This window comes from Aquarana catesbeiana, linkage group LG02 (assembly GCF_042186555.1).
Source record: "Aquarana catesbeiana isolate 2022-GZ linkage group LG02, ASM4218655v1, whole genome shotgun sequence".
NCBI lineage: Eukaryota > Metazoa > Chordata > Amphibia > Anura > Ranidae > Aquarana > Aquarana catesbeiana.
Genome location: NC_133325.1, coordinates 514,118,144 through 514,139,211, shown reverse-complemented (window position 1 = coordinate 514,139,211; position 21,068 = coordinate 514,118,144). Strand labels below are relative to the sequence as shown.

General features: G+C 42.9%; 1 protein-coding gene across 1 annotated transcript in view; it reads left to right on the top strand.

Moving 5' to 3' along the window:
- Positions 1-18,919, top strand: part of LOC141128479 (C4b-binding protein alpha chain-like) — a 143,613-nt gene extending 124,694 nt beyond the window's left edge. The window contains exons 8-9 of the mRNA XM_073615785.1: positions 14,834-14,854; positions 16,437-18,919. Of these exons, the coding sequence (XP_073471886.1) occupies positions 14,834-14,854; positions 16,437-16,498 (83 nt within the window). The 3' untranslated portion in view covers positions 16,499-18,919. The remainder of the gene's footprint in view (positions 1-14,833; positions 14,855-16,436) is intronic.
- Positions 18,920-21,068: the final 2,149 nt, after the last annotated feature.

Below are 21,068 nucleotides of genomic sequence, written 5' to 3'. Positions count from 1 at the left end.
CTTTCCAAAAAAGTCTCACCCATGTGGTATCCCTGTACGCAGGAGAAGCAGCAGAATGTATTTTGGGGTGTAATTTCACATATGCACATGGCATGTTTGACCAAAAGATCATTTAGTGACAACTTTGTACACAAAAAAAAAAAATTTAATTTTCCCGCAACCTGTGGCAAAATATAAAATATTCTATGGACTCAACATGCCTCTCATCAAATAGCTTGGGGTGTCTACTTTCCAAAATGGGGTCATTTGGGGGGGGGAGTTGTGCTATCTTGGCATTTTATGGCCTTCGAAACTGCGATAGGTAGTGAGGAGTGAAATCGGAAAGTTACACCCTTAAAAATCCTGAAGGCTGTGCTTGGTTTTCGGGGTCCTGTACGTGGCTAGGCTCCTAAAAAGTCTCACACATGAGGTATCCCCATACTCGGGAGAAGCAGCCAAATGTATTTTGGGGTGTAATTCCACATATAACCATGTCATGTTTGAACAATATATCATTTAGTGACAACTTTGTGCAAAAAAAAAAAGTAATTTTTTTTAAACTTGTGATAAAATATTTCATGGACTCAACATGACTATCAGCAAATAGCTTGGAGTGTCTACTTTCCAAAAAGGGGTATTTGGGGGCGGGGTTTGAACTGCCCTGGCATTTTATGCACAACATTTAGAAGCTTATGTCACACATCACCCACTCTTCTAACCACTTGAAGACAAAGCCCTTTCTGACACTTTTTGTTTACATGAAAAAATATATATTTTTTTTTTTTTGCAAGAAAATTAGTTTGAACCCCCAAACATTTATATTTTTTTTTAAAGCAAAAGCCCTTAATTAAAATGGTGGGTGTTACTGTGTGAAAAACAAATTTGCATTTGCGCAGCGATTTTTCAAACACAATTTTTTAGGAAAAAACACACTTTTTCTTTTTAATTTTAATGCACTAAAACACACTATATTGCCCAAATGTTTGATGAAATAAAAAAGATGATCTTATGCCGAGTACATGGATACCAAACACGAAATGCTTTAAAATTGTGCACAAACGTGCATCGGCGACAAACTGCATACATTTTTAAAAGCCTTTACAGGTTACCATTTTAGATTTACAGAGGAGGTCTACTGCTTAAATTACTGCCCTCGATCGGACCTTCGTGGTGATACATCACATGCATGGTGCAATCGCTGTTTACATATGACACCAGACCAACGCTTGCATTCGAGCACCGGGGGACAGGAGTGCTTTTTTTTTTTTTTTTTTTTTTTTTTTTTGTAAATTGTATTTTTATTTAAGTTTTCAAAAATACAGAAAGGAAGGCAACATCAAACGGTTGACAGTATGAAATAAGTAGAATCATTCAAAAGGTCACAGTGTTACCAACATTACAGGTTTACCGTATGGTAGATATATAAAACAAAGAAAGAAAGGAGGCTTGGGGGGGGGGAGACCCAGGGAGGGAGGGAGCGGTCTAGGTACAGTGGTATGTCACACAATAGAAGTTGTTGCTCACTGGGTCTTGGGTTAGTGGGGTCTCAGGAGCACCTATACCAGACAGAGGAGCCCTATGAGATTCCCACATAGAGGGGGGGGAAGGGAGGGGTGCACCATGGAATCTTTAAGGGAGTATAGAAGCGTAGTCAAGAGAGTAAGGTAATCGTCCTATACATTCAAGAAGGTATTATACTATTGGAAGGTAATGGGGGGAGTCTCGGGGTTGGGTTCTGTGTGATCCCACAGGTCCCAAATTTTTGAAAATCAAGGAAGCGTGTCATGGATAATGGCAGTGAGGTGTTCCATTCTGCGAATCTGCTCCAATATTTGTAAAACTTGTGAGAGTGTAGGTGAGGATGAGGATAACCATCTCAAGGGTATGGCTCGTTTAGCTGCCAATAGAATAAAGCCAGCTAATTTTTGGGCGTGTTTGGAGAGGCCAGGAAATGGCAAACCCAGAAGAAATTGGAGTGGATTTAAAGGAAGGTTGGTTTCAAAAAGATTTTGCAAGTATATATGAATAGAGGACCAGAAAGGTTGAATAATGGAAAATTCCCAAAAAATATGAAAGTGGGAGCCAATGTCATCCCGGCATCTCCAACACACCCGGGGAGTCCTGGAATCATATCTATGCAGGACCTCTGGGGTTCTGTATCAAAATAATAAAATCTTAGATTGTTTCCCTCTGCTCCACACATCGTGAAGATTTGGAAGCAGTTTCCCACATTTTCTGCCATTGAGGGGTAGAAATGGGCTGTTTAATGATCTGGGACCATTTCTGCATGTATAAGTGATATATAGCGGTGCGTGGGAGAACCTCATGTAAATATTTGTAAATTTCTGAAATAAGATGGGTTTGATAGGGGCCTTGGGCACATAGGAGTTCAAATGGAGTAGGTCTATCCAGGGTGAGGGTGGGGGATTTGGAGCCAAAATAATGTTTAATTTGGAGATAGGAATAGAATAAGCGTTTAGGGATTTGGTGTTTCCGTTGTAATTCATCAAAAGATAGAAGTGTGTGAGTGGGTGTACGAGGTTTCTGAGCTGAAAAATTGCAGCCTGTGTCCACGGGAGCATTCTAGTGTAGGATAAGCTATCAGGTATGGGATTAAACAACACATTTAACAGGGGTGGACATGGGGATCAGAGGGAGAATTAACGGGAGCATTTTTTCCATATAGAAAGAGTAAAAATCATCGGGTTAAGGCATACGTTTCTAAGTTGGGTTATGGAGGACTCCAAATTCGACCAAACCATGGAGCAGGGGTGGACTGGACTAGTTCTGGTCCACCCCAACAGTAATGTTAATCTCAATTTCCGACCAGATACTGGATGCCATTCTATGTGACCAGACCATGATCGGTTTTAGATGAGTGGCAAAATAATACTTGAGGAGGTCCGGCGCTCCCAATCCACCTCTGGACCTAGGAGCAAGTACAACCGAGCTGGCTATTCGATGAACCTTATAGTGCCAAATAAAGTTAAGGAATGACCTCTGGGTAGCTTTGAGTTGTGACATTGGGACGGGGATCGGTAAGGTTTCAAATAAATAGGAGTCTTGGCAGAATAGACATCTTCAGGACATTAATGCGACCCAGGAGAGAGATGGGATATGTGTCCCACTGTCGCAAGAGTCGGTCGATGTCGCGGAAGAGAGGGGGAAAGTTAGCCTGGTAAAGATTTGAATATGAGTATTGCTAGATTAATTCCCACGTCACTTCCGGTATTTACTCAACTTCCACTTCCGGCCACTCCCTACGCATTACGTCATCACATCCCCTGATGAAGTCACGTGATGACGTAAGGCGTAGGGAGTGGCCGGACGTGGAAGTCGAGTAAATACCGGAAGTGACGTGAGAACGGCGTACAAACGCCACAGTGTTAGGATTTTAAGCTGTTTTTATTATTAATGTAAGACTCCAACCTGTTTACTCAATAAAATTTGTTGTGATTTTTGGACATACTACACTATTGGAGGTCTTTCTTATTAAATAATGCGATAAATAGGAGGATAATTGGACTTGGGAGGATGGACCTTCAAAGCCATAGTTAGCGAGTTTGGCAAACATAAAGGGCCAACTGAGCCTGTCGAAGGCTTTTTGTGCATCCAGGCTTAGTATCAGAGCAGGGTGTAATGTTTTTTTCAATAGGTCAATGAGGTCTATAGTGCATCTTGTGTTATCTCCTGCATGTCTGGCTATTACAAAGCCCACCTGATCTTTGTGTATGAGTCTGGGAATTACCGTATTTATCGGCGTATAACACGCGCCGGCGTAAAACACGCACCCCAAGTTTAGGAGGGAATTTTAAGGAAAATAACTTTTAGGAGGGAAGTTTAAGGAAAAAAAACTTACATTTAAATGCCCATCAATGCAGCCTCATCAGTGTTCATCTGCAGCCTTTCCCCAGTGTCCAGTGCAGCCTTGTCAGTGCAGCTTTGCCCCAGTGCAGCCTTGTCAGTGCAGCTTTGCCCCAGTGCAGCCTTGTCAGTGCAGCTTTGTCCCCAGTGCAGCTTTGTCCCCAGTGCAGCTTTGTCCCCAGTGCAGCCTTGTCCCCAGTGCAGCCTTGTCCCCAGTGCAGCCTTGTCCCCAGTGCAGCCTTGTCCCCAGTGCAGCCTTGTCCCCAGTGCAGCCTTGTCCCCAGTGCAGCTTTGCCCCAGTGCAGCCTTGTCCCCAGTGCAGCCTTGTCCCCAGTGCAGCCTTGTCCCCAGTGCAGCCTTGTCCCCAGTGCAGCCTTGTCCCCAGTGCAGCTTTGCCCCAGTGCAGCCTTGTCCCCAGTGGTCCGTGCAGCCTTGTCGCCGCCGGCATACAAACGTTTAGTTTGTATTTTTAAACATGGCGCCGCGGAGTTCGGAGGGACTCGGGGGCGCTCGTTCAGCTGAACGAGCGCCGCCGAGGACATAGTGACTGGGCGGAGCCGAGATACACATATCCGAGGGTTCTCGGCTATTCTCGGCGCCGTTCACAGTCACGACCAGTCCCTATGATTGACATAACACAGGTCCAATGGCGGGACTGGGCGTGACTGTGAACGGCGCCGAGAACCCTCGGCTATGTGTATCTCGGCTCCGCCCAGTCACTGTGTCCTCGGCGGCGCTCGTTCAGCTGAACGAGCGCCCCCGAGTCCCTCCGAACTCCGCGGCGCCATCTTTAAAAATACAAGCTATGTGAATGTCGGCGGCGATCGCTCCGACACATCACAAAATAGCGGGGATTGGCGTATAACACGCACCCACGATTTTCCCCTTATTTTAAGGGGAAAAAAGTGCGTGTTATACGCCGATAAATACGGTAAATGGGATAGTCGATTAGCTAGAATCTTTGTAAAAATTTTGTAATCTGAATTGAGTAGTGCAATGGGCCTATAGTTATCTGGAAGGGAGGGGTATTTACCGGGTTTTGGGATTGCGGAAATATGGGCATGGAGGAATTGAGGATGGGGTTCGCTACCTTTTGAAAAGGGAGGAGAATAGAGAGATTAAAAGTGGGCTTAGGATTGGCAGAAAGGTTTTATAATAGGAATATGGTAAGCCATCAGGGCCAGGGGTTTTTTTGGGAAGGGAGGTTTTTCACTACGTCCTCAAGTTCCTCAGGGTTGACTATCGAATTCAGAGATAAAAGGTGGTCGGGAGAAAGTTTGGGTAGATGTAGGGAGTCAGAGAGAGTCAAATATCTCCTGTGTGAAGTTGTAATGGGGGTCTGTTTGCAGGCAGTTGTACAGTTTGCGATAGAATTCTCAGAAAACTTTAGACATCGTGGAAGGGCAGTAAGTGGAAGTACCATCGAATTGTCTGAGAAAATCTGGGGATGAATGGAAGAGACGAGGTTTCAGTTTACCAGCATCCTATGGGGTTTGTTTGAATATTCATAGAATTTCTGTTTGGACCACAGAAGGGATTTGTCATTTTTTTTCATGTCTAATAATCTGAGTTGATTGCGTAGAGAAACAATGGCTCGGAGGTAAGTAAAAGTTTCTCAGCTTTACAAAGTTTGGAGAGCGTAGAGGAGCATTGAAAAGCTGCATCTTTTTTCAGGTGAGAGTCTGTGGCAATACATTAACCCCTAAAGACGGCTTTGTGGGCCTCCCACAGGGTAGAGGGCTCCAAGACGGTATTGACATTAAGCTGGAAATATTCAGTTAGGCTATTATACAGGTGATCTCTGGTTTCAGGGATTCGGAGAAGGGTTGCATTAAGGCACCAATGACAAGTTCTAGGGGACACGGATGATGGGGCTAAATCTAGGTGTACTGAGGAGTGGTCTGACCAGGAGTTGGGGTTAATTTCAGACGAGACTGTGGAAGTCAGGAGGGGTGAGGAGAGAAAGAAATGGTCTAGTCTGGAGTAACGTTTGTGAGAGTGCGAATAAAATGTGTATTGTTTTGTGTGTGGGATGTTTGACCCTCCTAATGTTTAAGAGGTTTTTGGCTCTAATGATTTTACGAAATGATTTGGAAAGATGATTGGAATTTGTTGGAGTTTTAGACTGGAACAATACATATCTGTCTTTACTGGGTGATATGGTCATATTAAAATTCCCGCCGATCACAATGAAGGGTTGAGAAAATTTGTCTAGGGTATCAAATATGGTGGTGAGGAAGTGAATCTGTCCAGAATTGGGAGCATAGATATTAACTATCGTAAGGGATTGGGAGAGAAACATGCAATCCAGGATAATAAATCTGCCATGGGGGTCCGAGTATGAGGATTTGATTTGTAAGGGACAGGAGCGATTAATGAGGATCGCTATGCCTGCCTTACCAGACGGATCAGAGGCCATAAAAGGATGTTGGGAAATGTTTACTGGCAAATTTGAGAGAACCCCCAGGATGGAAATGAGTCACATCAGCTTTAGAAGCCTTAAACTCTTTCAGAGCCAACCATGTCTTCTGAATAGAGTTTAAACCTTTTACGTTACAAGTATAAAGTTTTTAACGCCATAATGACTTAACCTGGTAGATAAGCATATGATAAGTAGCATAACATGTATTGGATGAGGGATTCCATGGTGCCAGGGTTATAGAGTGAGTAAAAAGCAGCCTTACAACACATAGAACAACTGTAACATTGTAACCTGAACATAAACATTTCCAATCTATGAGGTGTAACAGCCCTTGGTCAGAAAAAAGGACCAGGGGAAAAATAGTGGAAAAATCACAGGAAAAATAAGAATGAAAATGAAAAACAAAATAAAAATTAAAGTAAAAATGAAAACGAAAATGAAAATAAAAATTGAAAGCTGTAAAAAGCAAAAAAGAAAAAGTAAGTGAAAATCCATAGGTCATCCGAGAAACCTGGAAGGGCCAAAGCCTCCAGGAAGCCTAGGTCAGAGCCTTGTGCTGGGAAGGGGAGCATGAGGACCTCCAAAGATGGGGGACCAGAGGGTCTCCCTCGGTCTTCCGGAGCGAAAGGCCAAGGTCACGAAAAAATATAAACTTTGAAGAAAATAAAACTGTTGATCCTGGGCATCATAGAAGAATAACAACAATCGATGCACCCCACGGGCAAGGTGGTGGATGCGTAGGCCCACTAGGGAGTAGTCGGCCACGTTGGAACATCAGAAGACCAAATAGAAATAGCATACAAGGCCGTAGCCACGTGAAAAGTTCTCAAGTTGGGAATCTGGAAGATGGACGTCTCTGAGGAGTGAAGTTGGTCTTGGGTGGCTTCTGTCTCACTGGGGTCCAGATGCGACCTGGGGCTTCTGGTGGTTTAGGAGTGGCGGGAAGTGGCACAGGATCTTCGTCAGGGAGAGGCGGTTGGCCTAAGTTGCGTAGGAAGGCATCACTTTCCTGGAGATCACGTAGGGAATATTGTATGCCATCTCGGGACGCAGAGAGGTGAAAGGGGAATCCCCAGTGATACAGGACTTTATGGGTCTGAAGGTGTAGAGTTAGCGGGCGAAGATTTCTTCGTCTTGCCAGAGTGATAGGGGAAAGATCACTGAATATCTGGATCCTAGACCCCCTGAAGTCAAGCCTGGACTGATTACTGGTGGCGATAGTTAAAGCTTCCTTACTGTCATAGTAGTGAAATATGACAATCACATCTCTTGGGTCTGTCTAAACGCCAATCAATGTCAAGGATTTTGGGGGCTATGACATTAAACAAGCTCAGGAGATGGGAACGGAGGTCTCTGTCTTCCACTGTTTCAGGGATGCCTCTGATCCGTAGATTCTGTCTGCGTTCTATATTTTCAAGGTCTTCTTATTGTGCTTGAAGCTGGGCGACTGAGTGTTTAATGGCGGCATTGTCTTCTTCTAAAACTTGGACGTATTGCACCAGCTCATCAAATTTGGTCTCAAGGGTGTCCGTGCGATCACCCAGCTGATCTATCTCACCCCTCTGCTCTTTAGCAAGTTTCCCTACTTCCTGAGCAATATTGCGGGTTATGGCTTGGAGCAGGGATTGCAGTTTGGTGTCAAGAACATCTGCTGTTAATGGGGCAGACGTTCCCTGTATTGGAGTGGGTGTAATGTCAAATAAAGTACCTGTCTCAGGCTCAGATTTTTCCCATGGGTTGCACGATCACCGTGGGAGGCTGAGGATGTGACTTCCTTGGCTAGTGGAGCTTCGGAATGGTTAACGGGAGTCCCGGAGAGGCGGGGGGGACAAAGCTCTGAGCTTACATGCCCATGTTCAGAGGCTGTGCATGCAGCTGAAAAGACTGACTTTTAGGGTGTAACGGGTCTGGGGGGGACCGTCTGCAGTGCGCCTTGTTTTGGAAGGGGTATTGTGTTCGATGAGAGATAATAGGCAGGCACGAGGTCTCAAGGAGTAGGCCAGGAGGCGTAGTGGTGCCAAGCTGTATGTGGAGGGTTAGGGCTTGCCACAGGATACAGTTCCTTCAAGGATGAATGCACAGGGAGAGCGGCACTTTAACACTGGAGCTCAGTACCTGGATGTGCAGGATGTTTCCTGCACAGTAGGCCGCAGAATGGCGGTGGGCTGTGGGTTCACAGGAGCAGCCTTTCACTATTCCTCCAGTCACTCGGGTATTCACCCACCTTCAGCTATTTCCCGGTGACCTCCGCTGTGGATGTATCCAGGTTAACTGCCCCCTGTACTGCCGGTCGCAGCACACAATCCCAGATATGCTGGAGGCTTCACAGGCCTCAGGGTGGCAGCAGGCCGCGGCTACATGAAATCCGCCTCCGTGGGTCTTCTAGCGGTCCCTCGGGTCTCCACACAGCCCAGCCTCCTCCCGGAGACAGTCCCCTCGGATGCGGATGGGCTGTACTCTCTCCGCTTTGGCGATTGCGGCACCCGGGATGACGAATGTCCCGTAGGCCTCAAGATGGCGGTGGGCCTTTAGTGTGTGAAGCCGGCCGTGGCCCAATAAAAACTCTAGCAGCCGGCCGAGCTCTGTAATTTCCCCAGGAGCTAGTATGGAGATTGTCCAGAGGTGATTGGGGAAGGTTTGGAGGATCACCAGGTCGTTTGGTTAGCAGGATGGCAGTAGATTCGGGAGGGTAAGCGGAGCTCCACAACAACAGGTCTTTTCCCTTCAGCGTCCGGACACGCCCCCCTCCTTTTTTTTTTTTTTTTTTTTTAATCATTTTTTTGTTATCTCAGGGAATGTAAATATCCCCTACGATAGCAATAGGTAGTGACGGGTACTTTTTTATTAAAATTAGGGTCTATTAGACCCTCGATCTCTCCTCTGCCCTCAAGGCATCTGACCACACCAAGATCGGTGTGATAAAATGCTTTGCCAATTTCCCAATGGCGCTGTTTATATCCGGCGAAACCTAAGTCATGAAATGCTCGTAGCTTCTGGTTTCTTTGGCCATAGAGATGATTGCAGCCATTCTGGTCTCTGATCAACTCTATGGTCAGCCGGCGGAACCACCGACTGTGTTCTCGGGTTCCCTGTTGGGACAGGAGAGCCCAAGAAAACCATGGAAGATCCTGTTCCCTTCCACTGCTTATAAAGCAGTCTAGAGGCTAATTAGCCACTAGAATTGCTTTTACATGAAAGCCGACCACTGGCTGAAAAAAAATGATACCAAGATGATACCTTAACCTGCAGGCATCATTCTGGTATAACCACTCAAAGTCCAGCAACATACCAGTACGTTGCTGGTCCTTGTTGGGCATACATTGTAATGTTCTCTTTTTTTCATGCAGCCTGTGGGCTGAACTAAAACAAGAGATTGATCGGTGGGTATGCCCACCATTAGAATACCGCCCTTCATCCACCCACTTCTAATGATGGACATACATGCACCATTTTTTTTTTTTTTTAACTGTGGTGGTGAAATCACCTCCGATAGCACTGGAGTCACGGCTTTATGTATCGTGGGAGCAAACGCTGCTGCTGTCAAGATAAATGAACCCATGCTGCAGCTGAATGGCGTACCTGCTAAGCAAATGATGGTTAACAATAAAACAAACATTACAGTATAACATACCATACCTGCAAAGCAAATACAATAAAACATAGTAAAAATAAAACAGAGAGAGAGCGATCGATATAGAACAATAGTGAGTGAACATGAGAGAGAACAAGAGAGAGAGAGAGAAGAAAAATACAACCACAACTATTTTTGGCTTTTTTATTTTTTTTTGTGTGGTTTTTTTTTTTTCCACTTTTTTCACTTTTTTAAAAATTGTAAAAGAACTGTAAACTGAACATTGCAGGTTAGGGTCTCACAGACCCCGAGACCCTGTGTACGTGTGTCAAGGACTGTGTGGTGCTTCTAATACCCAACAATGTGTGGTAGCGTTCGAAACAGTCACTAATGCAAAGACCAGGTTGGTCAGGACAGGAGGGACAATAATAGCGGGTGTCACGCCTATATCCACGCGTTCTACAGGCACGACATCTTCTTTTGGGGGTTTCTTTGGGTAGGGGTACCAAAGAGGACTTGGGGAAAATGCCTCTCATGCAGCCGGCTTACTGTATTTGCGTTGAGAAGTTGGGCCAAAGCACTGTCTGAGAACAGAAGGGCTCTGATGATCTCTTCTTGGAATTTAAGGAGCGATCCAGTTCATCCTGAAGCTTTTGTATAGCACAAAAGCATTCAGCAGAGCCAATTGAAAAAAATAAACAGATACTTTATTGTACCAGCTTCTGGCCTTACGGGCAATTGGGTACGGCCCCAACAACTGGTCATTGAGGTTCACCCCTCCCATATTAAGGTTATATTCGTGGACACAGAGGGGTTTCTCCACAACACCAGTCGCCGTAGGAATTTGGACCGTCGTGTCTGTGTGAAGGGAGGACAGAACGGAAACATTCTTATTATCCCTCCACTTCACAGCGAGCAAATTATTACATCTCAAGCAGGCTCTCTCCCCCAGCCTAAGACGGGAATCTATAAGCCCCAACGATTAGATCCCACAGTGCCACATGCGCTAATTTGATGATCAAACAAGTGACTAAAAAGTGGCACGCTTGTGTAATAATTGTCCACATACAAGTGGTACCTTTTTCCGAATAAGGGTGACCCCAAGTCCCACACAATCTTACCAGCGCTCCCTATGTAGTCAGGACAGTTCTCCAGCTCTACGTAACTATCTCTTCCCTCGTAAACCATAAAACTATATGTATAACCTGTGGCCCTGTCACAGAGCTTATACATCTTGACCCCGTATCTGGCACGCTTGCTGGGAAGATACTGTTTAAATGACAAGCGGCCAGAAAACTTAATCAGGGACTCATCAACGCAGACAACTTGATGGGGAGTAAACAAGGCTGCAAAGCGTTAATTGAAGTGGTTTATGAGGGGCCGAATTTTGTAGAGCCAATCAAATTCAGGGTCACCCCGGGGACGACAGAGTTCATTATCGTTGAATTGCATGAACCGCAAGATCTGTTCGTATCGTGTCCTGGTCATGGAGGCAGAGAACACGGGCATATGGTGAATTGGGTCAGTGGACCAATATGACCGCAACTCACTCTTTTTAGTTATGCCCAGGAGGAGGGATAAGGCCAGGAAGGTCTTAAATTCGGACACTGTAATTGGTTTTCATTCTCTGGCAAGGGTCAGCTGGGGATTAGCGGCGATGAATTGACCAGCATATAAATTGCTTTGGTCCACAATAGATCTATAGAGCTCTTCGGTGAAAAACAGCGAATAAAAATTAAGTGATGTAAAATCAACTGTTTCCACCTGAATTCTGGGTTGGCCAGTGAATGGGGGAAGTACGGATGCTGCAGAAGTGGTGGGTTCCCAATTAGGATTGGCGAATGCAGCAGGAAGGGCACTATGGGCTCGAAGAGCCTGTCTTTGTCTTCTTCTTGGTGGCAGCGGGACACTACTCATGCTTGCCACCTCGCCAGCTTGAACTGCACTTATAGGACTCGCCACGTCACCAAGTGTTGCTGCAGTGCTGGATGTGTGACCAGGATGTACTAGGCCACTGGTGCTTGCCAGTTCACCAGAAGGATGAGTGGTGCTAGCACTGGCTCTCTGCTCCATACGAGGGACCTGCGGTTCTTGCACCTCAATGACAGCAGAAGAACGGGGTCTGGTACGCCTGACCTTGGCAGAGACCACAACTCCGTCGTCAGAGCTATCTGTCAGGGTGACACTGCTGTCTACAGGTTCGTATTCTGAGCCTGAATCTGACATATGAGTGACTTCCTCTTCACTATCTGTCATGCTCAGAAACGTGTAGGCCTCTTCACTACTGTACCTTCGATTTGACATTTTAGTCTCTAAATTTAATGGTACAGTAGTAAGACTCACAGGTAAAAAAGCTCCTGACTGTTAGCGACTGATTCTAACGCTACCAAAAAAACTGTTAACGTTCACAGGGATCAGGCCTGACTCTGCAAACGCTGCAGTTATGTGTTTAGTGTTTTGTAAATGACAATGATCGATTGATACTGCGCTTGGGTGGGCTGGGCGGAGGGGCTAAATGCAGGTGCTAGCAGGTATCTGGGCTGATCCCGCTAACACTGTGTTTTTGGGAACCCTAAACTGTTGGGGACGCTAATATAGTTCTGATCAGATCAGATATTGATCCGTTCAGACACTATACTACTAAGGGAGGCCTATGGTGCGTGGGTGTTGGCGCTACTGGCACTAATCTGACGCTGCCTGGGGTGACGCAGACCCTATCTGATGCTAAAACCTAATGTTGATCACCCGCCGGGTGATCAGGGGGTTAAACCTTTATTGGGGAAAATACGGCGGGTGCCCTGACGCTATAAAAAATGAACTGGCTAAACCGCGTCGCCCCTGACACTTATACAGTGATCACTGGTGACTGGGTAATCAAGGGGTTAAACCTTTTATTGGGGGGTTTAGGTGGGTCCCTAGACATATCTGGGCCTAAGACTAATTACCCTAACGCTGATGTTTGTCACTGACACTAGTACAGCGATCAAAAAAAAGCTGAATGCTGTACTGAGTGACACAGTGATAGGTGGTGAAGGGGTTAACTGGGGGGGGGGGGGTGATGGGGGGTAAAGTGTAGTGTTGGTGCAACTCACTGTTAGATGTTATCTCTCCTCGGTCTGGAACGGAAAAGACTGACACGAGGAGAGATATCATCACTTCCCCTGTCAGTGTCTCCAGTTAAACGCCAGGACCGATCACGAGGTCCAGGCCAGATTTCATGGGCCTGGAGATTGATCGTTTCTGGTTCGAATCCAATCGTCGCGGCCGCTGAGGGGGCGCGGGCCCGTGCCCCCTAGGCGGCAGCTCGCCCGACGTAGTATGACGGCGATCCGCCTGCCCAGGCCATTCTGCCGCAGTACAACTGCGGCGGGTAGTCGGGAACAGGTTAAAAAGGGCCCAAAGTACACCCCTGGGAATTACAGACCAGTTAGCCTAACATCAATGGTATGTAAACTCTTGGAGGGGATGATAAGGGACTATATACAAGATTTTAGTAATGAGAACGGTATCAGCATGGATTCATGAAGAATCGTTCTTGCCAAACCAATCTATTAACCTTCTATTAGGAGGTGAGTTGCCATCTAGATAAAGGAAGGCCCATAGACGTGGTGTATCTGGATTTTGCAAAAGCATTTGACACAGTTCCCCATAAACGTTTACTGTATAAAATAAGGTCCATTGGCATGGACCATAGGGTGAGTACATGGATTGAAAACTGGCTACAAGGCGAGTTCTGAGGGTGGTGATAAATGGAGGGTACTCTGAATAGTCAGGCTTGGGTAGTGGGGTCCCCCAGGGTTGTGTGCTGGAACCAATCCTGTTTAATTTGTTCATAAACAACCTGGAGGATGGGGTAAATAGTTAAATCTCTGTATTTGCGGACGATACTAAGCTAAGCAGGCTAATAACTTCTCCACAGGATGTGGAAACCTTGCAAAAAGATCTGAACAAATGAATGGCGTGGGCAACTACATGGCAAATGAGGTTCAATATAGAAAAATGTGAAATAATGCATTTGGGTGGCAAAAATATGAATGCAATATATAAACTGGGGGGAGAACCTCTGGGAGAATCTAGGATGGAAAAGGACCTGGGGGTCCTAGTAGATGATGAACGCAAACTAAATATTGTCATGCAATAAAAAGGGGATTAATTCCAGAGATAAAACGATAATTCTCCCGCTCTACAAGACTCTAGTCCGAGCGCACCTAGGGTATGCTGTCAAGTTCTGGGCACCAGTCCTCAGGAAGGGTGTACTGGAAATGGAGCGAGTACAAAGAAGGGTAACAAAGCTAATAAAGGGAAAGGTTGCGAGCACTGAACTTATTCTCTCTGGAGAAGAGACGCTTGAGAGGGGATATGATTTCAATATACAAATACCATACTGGTGACCCCACAATAGGGATAAAACTTTTTCGCAGAAGGGAGTTTAACAAGACTTGTGGCCATTCATTAAAATTAAAAGAAAAGAGGCTTAACCCTAAACTACGTAGAGGGTTCTTTACTGTGGGGGGCATCGATAGTTTCAAGAAACTATTAGATAAGCACCTGAATGACTGCAACATACAGGGATATACAATGTAATACTGACATATAATCACACACATAGGTTGGACTTGATGGACTTTTGTCTTTTTTCAACCTCACCTACTATGTAACTATGTAACAAGGCCCTAGGCTTTGTTTAGACTTGATGTTGGGGGGGTGACATGCAGTTGCGGCGCATTTGTCGGCAAAAATAAGGGTCAAAACAGACGGTGAGGATCGCATCACTTTCCTCACTGCCTGCCAGTAGCCTCTGGGGGTTAACCTCGGGCTTCAGAGGCAATGATTTTACGGTAAGTCAAACATCATGTTTATTACGTGCCTTAGATTTTTTAGATTTTTTTTTTTTTTACTGAATTTTTTTGAGTTTTGTAGAGCTATATAAAGAATCGATTTATCTTTATTTTGTAATTCATCATCCTAAATCATTCATTTTGTTTTATGTCTTTTAGAGAACGATGTTGCAGGAGGAGGTAAGAAAACTAATTTAGTAATTATCTAGACTCTGCTTTTTAAGTATGATAGTGAATGTCTTGGGTGAATTTGAATGGTTTTTGTACAGATTTTCTCTTTTATAGCAATGTTTAGAAAATGTTTTAAAAATACTTTACTTTTTTGTCAGTTAAATCTTGCATGTGAATATAAAGCTCAATAAATTACACTGACATTTAAACTGAATGAAGGTGTGAGAAAATTGACCCAAATCTTATAACATGCAGGAAACCTGTTTTACGGTTTATGTGGGAAGAACTGGGTAGTAGTTACAATATGTGGAAAACAAAAGCACAATTATGAAAAATGGGCAACAAACAGGAACACATTACGATATGCAAACAACAAACTGCCAGTAATTACAATATGCCATGTTTAGTGCAGTAATCGAACCTCATGTTCCCAGCTGAGGCTTTTTTATTTGGGTTACAAGAAAAGGTCAAAAATAGTTTGAAATTTCTCTAATACTCAGAGGTAATGTAAAGCCCATTGCACCCTTAAAAGACTCAAAAACTACATTAATTTTGCTGTCTTATCTTCTTAGCATTTTGCAGTGAAGGCAAACATACACTGAAATATCCAGTTTTTCTCTAAAACTTTTGAAAAGTTATTGTACAAATTAGTTTCACTCACCCCTAGTATGATGGCATCTAGAGGTGACATATTTTTGTTTACTGCTCCAGCAGTCCCAAAGCCCAGGATGATCTTTTTTTGCTAATATTTACTTGGTTACCACTTTTACCATCAATTTTAAAACGACTACAAGAATACTTTGATGGGCCAGGATGAAGGTGAAAAAATGAAGGTACCCATGTATGGAGTATGAAAAAAAAAGCTAGGTTTTTGTGATACTTCAGTATGTCTTTCGAACATTCAAAATATCTTTTATGCAGTTTCCACAGCACAGTCCTGGTCATCAGAATTCCCTTTTTTATTTTCCAATTCTAAGAATAAACCTCACTTTTCATGCTCACGTTTTGCTGTACCAGGCTTTACTTAAAATGTGTTTCATGTAGACATGTGTTTTTATGTTCTGTTGAGAATCACGTTTTTTCACAAATTCATAGCTTTTTTTTTTAACTTATGATATATCTGGTTAGTTTTCAACTTGCTCATGTTCAATTTGGCTTCAAATCGGGTAGTATTGGAGGAGCAAAATACTCTGGTGTGCTAAAAGAAATCTGTCATGAAAGAAATGTGTATTCTGCTGTAACTGATCTACTGAAAAATGCAGTTTGCTTTTCTGAGTAAATTACCTTTAAAAAAAAAAGTATAAAGCTCAAAGCCTAACTGGCTGTGTATGTTTATTTTGGGTCAATGACTAGGAAAATAGCATTTTATGAAGGCGCTTGTGAATGCCTGCATACGCATCTTTCCTATGACAGTTTTCTTTTCACATTGTATATCATGTCTTACTTGTTTATCCTTTAAGTAGTGATCAAACCATTTTAGCTTTTCAAGTGTGCAGCCCTTCTTTTTTTTTTTTTTTTTTTTTTTTTTTTTTTTTTTTGGTTTTAAATATACATTTATGTAATTGTACTTTTTTTTTTTTTCCCCCTAAAGGAAATGGCATTGTTATGCTCACAATGATCTTTATGGGACATGTAATAAGTCATCACTTCTGAGATGTAAATCGCAAAAGAATATTCCTTAAGATGCGGTGTCTGCTGTTGCACTAAAACCTGTCTGATGTGAAGTGCCTATGAAATGCCTTGATATTCTTCTGATTAACTGCACAAAGTTTATGTTAAAGAAGTTATCTTCATTGGTAAAGAACTTCAAAAGGGATAGGCAATATTTTAACACAGATTTCAGATTTTTTATATTTTTGTTATGCTCATTTTGCACTTGGGATTATTACCTTTTAAACATTGTGCCTTGCATCATGTTTGTAAACTAAAAAATACATTCCTAGACTCACGTTAGATTTGCATAGGATAAGAGGGTTGGGCCTAAAAGTTTTAATTACAAATAACTGTATATACTGGTAGGGGTTCTAAAAATAAGCTATGTAGAATTGTATTGTAGGGGACCACACTCAGACTTTGTTCATGTTCATTATACAGTGTCTTACTGTAACAAGCAGTAATGCATAAAACTAAGTACGGTGGGTTGTTATGCCGTTCATTTTAAATTGCACACCAATACACATAGACGGCAACAAGGCACGTGAGATTTAGGGCATGATACACAGATGTGAAGCATATGTGCATTTTAATGCACTGCATTGGAAAAAATTGTTGCAAGTCTGTTAAAAATGGAAAATTTCAAAATGGGCTGTCTTGCCGCATTGCACATTAATGCACTTTGACATGCTAAGTCTGCATTTAATGTCCAATGATATGAATAAAAGGGAATGCAGAGAGACTGAAATGACTAATACGGTGTTACCGTACCCAGTACGGATACCAGGTATCTTTGTCATATAGCTTAACCTCTTCCCGCTGACATGGCACATACAGTGGATATAAAAAGTCTGCACATCCCTGTTAAAATGTCAGATTTCTGTGATGTAAAAAAAATGAGACAAAGATAAATAATTTCAGAACTTTTTCCACCTTTAATGTGACCTATAAACTGCACAACTCAGTTGAAAAACAAACTGAAATGTTTGGGGGGGGGGGGGGGGAATAAAAATGCAATCATATTATTTTTGTTTTTTTATAAGTGTGCACACCCTTAAATAATTACTTTGTTGAAGCACCTTTTGATTTTATTACAGCACTCAGTCTTTTTGGATGAGTCTATCAGCATGGCACATCTTGACTTCACAATATTTGCCCACTCTTCTTGGTAAAAACACTCCAAATATGTCAGATTGCGAGGGCATCTCCTGTACACAGCCCTCTTCAGGTCACCCCACAGATTTTCAATTGGATTCAGGTCTGGGCTCTGGCTGGGCCATTCCAAAACGTTAGTCTTCTTCTGGAGAAGCCATTCCTGTGTTGATTTGGATGTATGCTTTGGGTCGTTGTCTTGCTGAAAGATTAAGTTCCTCTTCATGTTCAGCTTTCTTGCAGAAGCCTGAAGGTTTTGTGCCAATATTGACTGGTATTTGGAACTGTTCATAATTCCCTCTACCTTGACTAAGGCCCCTGTTCCAGCTGAAGAAAAACAGCTCCCAGAGTATGATGCTGCCACCACCATGCTTCACAGTAGTGGGTATGGTGTTCTTTTAGTGATGTGCAGTGTTGTATTTGTGCCAAACATATATTTTGGAATTATGACCAAACAGTTCAACCTTGGATTTATTAGACCATAACACATTTTCCCACATGCTTTTGGGAGACTTCAGATGTGTTTTTGTAAAATGGATGTTTTTCTTCGTAAGAAAAGAAAAGACCTACTAGAACAGCTGAACTTTATTTGGGGTTAATCAGAGGCACTTTAAATGATGGCAGGTGTGTACTGACTCCTATTTAATATGCGTTTGAATGTGATTGCTTAATTCTGCTACATCCCCAGTTATAAGAGGAGGGTGTGCACACTTATGCAACCACATTATTTTAGTTTCTTAGTCCCCCCCCTAAAAGATTTAAGTTTGTTTTTCAATTGAGTTGTACAGTTTATAGGTCACATTAAAGGTGGAAACATTTCTGAAACTATTTATCTTTTTCTCATTTTTTTTACATCACAGAAACATGACATTTTAACAGGGGTATGTAGACTTTTTATATCCACTGTATATGCAGCCTCTCAGCGGGTAAGTTTTAACGCTGAGCAAATGCTTCTGTGCATCTGTAAACAAGTTACTGTGCTGAAAGCGCTGGTCACTGCTCACTCCAAGCACAGCAACTTACACGTAATGGAAAGTTCTCGATGTATACTTGTGATCAGGAGCTTTCCAGTCATGTGACAGCCAATCACAGTGGTCACATGATCAGAATGCCCTCCTCCGCCTCCCGGCATTTAGATCCAGTTAAAGGGCCTGTAGGTGGCAGTGGGAAGGATTTAAGTGTCCAAAGTATAACCTCCAGGTATGGTACTGCTCTGTATTTTAATTCCTACTGGGGCCCTTTGTCTTCAGTCACTTTTTTTTTTTTTTTTACAAGAAAGTCTTCAGTCACTTTTATGTAAGTGGTGAACTTGCCCTTTAGTTATAATGCACTCTGAAGGGCCTTATATTACACATAGCCACAAAGTAGCACATTGTAGCAATCATTGGGTCCCTGGACTATGCTGCTCCTGTTGTTCATTATTCGGAGAAGAGAAAAAATGTAACTTTTTTTTTTTTTTAAATTGACTGCATACATGTGGGTAGGGTTTCTAATCCAAATCCAATGGGGACTAGTAAGGAAAAGAAATTGTGTGCATCGGGGACATATTTAGTATGTATTTATAGAGCCTTCTATAAATGCCTGCTTAGTTTTCACAATTTGCTGTGTTCCAATTCATGATGTGTCCTTGCTAAAGCAAATAGTGATATGAATTTGAAGTGAAAGTGCAGGTGTATATAAAAATTAAAATGTTTTGTATATTTGTATCAGAATGATGTACTATGACCGAGCACACAACACTTCATTTGAGTTTATACCACAAAGCCATACACCTCTAGTATGAGCAAGCTTCAGCCTCCAGTTACCAATATATACTGTAAATACAAAAGTTTTAACAGCACGACTGTTGATTCCTTTTCATGTCTTTTATTCCAGCAGCAGCCATCATTTTGATCCCGAAGTCTTGAAATGGATCTGCTGAATAAAACTTGATCACTTGAAAAGGACTTCTTGTTGGTGCCATAATTTTTGCACTTTAGCTTTTCATCAGTTTAGTTCATGCACTTCACACAAAACTTGATTATTTTCCGTCAAAATTCAGTCATATATCCAGCAAACTATGTTGACCCCATCACAAAAAAAAAAAAAAATCTGTGGGGGCTTGGCATATTGTGTAACACTCACAAAGCCTCAGTATCAATATTCAAAAAAAGAGAAAACAAGATCGGGCACACCCTGGACACATAAGGGTTCAATGTGCTGAAAGCCTCTAAACTGCTTGGATATAAAAGTAGTACATTAATAGTGAAGAACTTTAATAAACTTAGAAACAATGGTTTGACTTACACGCTTCTTAGAAAGATGCTCCCGTGTTGTGGCCTCTAGATATTAGAGCCTGCTGTGGCCGGCAGTCAGGCTTGCTAGTGACATCCTCCATAACCATGGGCCCTACTCGGGGGTTTTTTCTTTGTCAAGCCTCTAATTGGATTAACTGCAAGAGTGCATTTATAGCGTACCAGGAACTGCTAATCAAAAGTGTCTAATTCATAGACCAGGAGTATCAATGCATCCAAGGAGCAGTCTAATTATCATATCATTCATAATGAAACCATGAGTAGAAATAATCATAGTTATGTTTTTTTACATGAAAATGGTTACATTTTACATATTACGGAACCCTTAACACCAATACTCCCTTCCAGTGCTGCCTAGGGCCATATTTAGGAAAGCTCCTAGCCTTAGCAACAAAGTGACATTGAATAAAATAAATTCTTGCTAAGACCCCTTTCACACTGGGGTCGCGGCCACATTGGCGCTAAAGCACAGCTTGTTTTAGCGGCGCTTTACCACTGTGTAGCTGGGTCAAAAACTTCCATTTGCAGAGCTTTTAAGGTGCTTTGAAGTCATGCCCATTCATTCCAGTGGGCAGGAATCCTGGGGTGTCACCACTGGAAGATTTCCCCTCTATCACTGTTCTGGTGTCAACCCAAAACATAGAATTTTCTTTTACTTTCACTTTCCATGATGGTATACAGGACAAATAGGGGGAACTCCCTAACTTGGCAATAGGAACCTGTCAAGTTTTGCTTTTAGTTATACTTTAATGAATTCAAAGGAGTATTCCGGTGTAAACAGAGAAATTGTCTTTCCTAACATCAGACAGAAGACATTTTAAGTACAATATGGGTAGGGAACATCCAATTACACAGTTTCTAAACTGTTCATGTGAACGTGTAATTTACTGTTTTTTTTTTTTACCTGCCCAGATAATCTTGTATATTTAAACTGCATCATCCAACCCCTAAGAAGCCCTTTCAGTGAGCATGTAAGTCTCATCAAACATGGCACCTTAGACCAAAGTGTCCCTAAACACTTTAACCACCCTCACTGGGCCAGTTCTGACACTGCTCACATATAGTATATGTAAAAATCAACTTTATTTTTGCTAGAAAATTGCTTTGAACCCCCAAACAATCTT